The sequence below is a fragment of the Corvus brachyrhynchos genome, unplaced genomic scaffold, assembly GCF_000691975.1.
Source record: "Corvus brachyrhynchos isolate BGI_N302 unplaced genomic scaffold, ASM69197v1 scaffold721, whole genome shotgun sequence".
NCBI classification, from domain to species: Eukaryota; Metazoa; Chordata; class Aves; order Passeriformes; family Corvidae; genus Corvus; species Corvus brachyrhynchos.
In genome coordinates this window covers 75,434-76,525 of record NW_008235982.1, presented here as the reverse complement: position 1 = coordinate 76,525, position 1,092 = coordinate 75,434, and the positions used below count along the sequence as shown (strand labels likewise).

Sequence of the window (1,092 nt, the reverse complement as noted above, 5' to 3'; positions counted from 1 at the left end):
GGGCAGTACCTGACGGTAGAGCAGCTCACGCTGGACTTCGAGTACGTCATTAATGAGGTGATTCGCAACGACGCCGCCTGGTCCCGCCAGTTCTGTTCCTTCAGCGACTACGACATCGTCATCCTCGAGGTGCTGGGACCACCAGAGCTCCCTGAGCCCCCCCAGAGCCCCCAGAACCCTGGGATACCCCAAATTCCTGGTGCCCCCCATGCCAGCTTCTCTGTGTCCTGTGCCACCCCTGTGCATCCCAATGGTGCAGGACCCCAAACACCCCTGGGATACTCCCCGAAAACCCACCTAGGCCTTGCCCAGACCCCCATGGGATCCCCCTGAATGGGGGGGTCACCCTCACCCTTCTCCCCCCCATTCTGTGCCCCCAGGTGTGCCCGGAGACCAACCAGGTGGTGATCAACATCGGGCTGCTGCTGCTGGCCTTCCCCTCCCCCGACGAGGAGGGGCAGCTCCGGTGAGAGGGGTGGGGGGGTCCCGAAGCCCCCCAGAACCCTCTCGGGTGCTCACTCCCCCCTTCCCAGACCCAGGACGTACCACACGAGCCTCAAGGTCGCCTGGGACCTCAACAGTGGCACCTTCGCCACCGTGGGTGTCGGGGACCTCACCGAGGTCAAGGGACAGACCAGGTGAGGAGGGGGTGATTTTGGAGTGTTTTGAGTGGCTGGGAGGGGGCTTAGGGGAGCTGGGGGTGATTTGGGGGTCTCTCACAGGGGGGTTTTGGGGAGCTGGGGTGGAGTTGGATGGGCCATGGGCGAGTTTGAGGTCTTGAGGAAGGTTTGGAGGGTCTGGGGGGGTGATTTGGGGAGTCTGGGGGTGATTTGTGGTGCTCAGGTGGGTTTGGGGGGGCTGGTTCCATTCTGGGGGTGCCGGGTGAGGCCCCCCTGCAGCAGTTTGTGGAACTGGAAGGGCTCAGGGATTCCCCCCCAAACCTCCCCAAGCCCCCTTCGGCAGCGACTGCACTTGGGGTGCCCCAAATGCTGCAGGGCCACAGTGCCCGTGGGGACTCCAGGGCCCTTTGGGGGGGGTCTGGGGGGGGCCGGGGGGCTCCCCAGCCCCCCCCCCCCCCCGTGGCAGGGGGAG

The 1,092-nt window shown here is 65.5% G+C and overlaps 1 protein-coding gene across 1 annotated transcript in view; it reads left to right on the top strand.

Annotated features, from left to right (window-relative positions):
- Positions 1-1,092, top strand: part of DCAF15 (DDB1 and CUL4 associated factor 15) — a gene marked incomplete at its 5' end in the record, with an annotated part of 3,729 nt that overhangs the window by 2,145 nt on the left and 492 nt on the right. Inside the window, 3 exons of the mRNA XM_017729491.1 lie at positions 7-129; positions 381-466; positions 534-638. Of these exons, the coding sequence (XP_017584980.1) occupies positions 7-129; positions 381-466; positions 534-638 (314 nt within the window). The remainder of the gene's footprint in view (positions 1-6; positions 130-380; positions 467-533; positions 639-1,092) is intronic.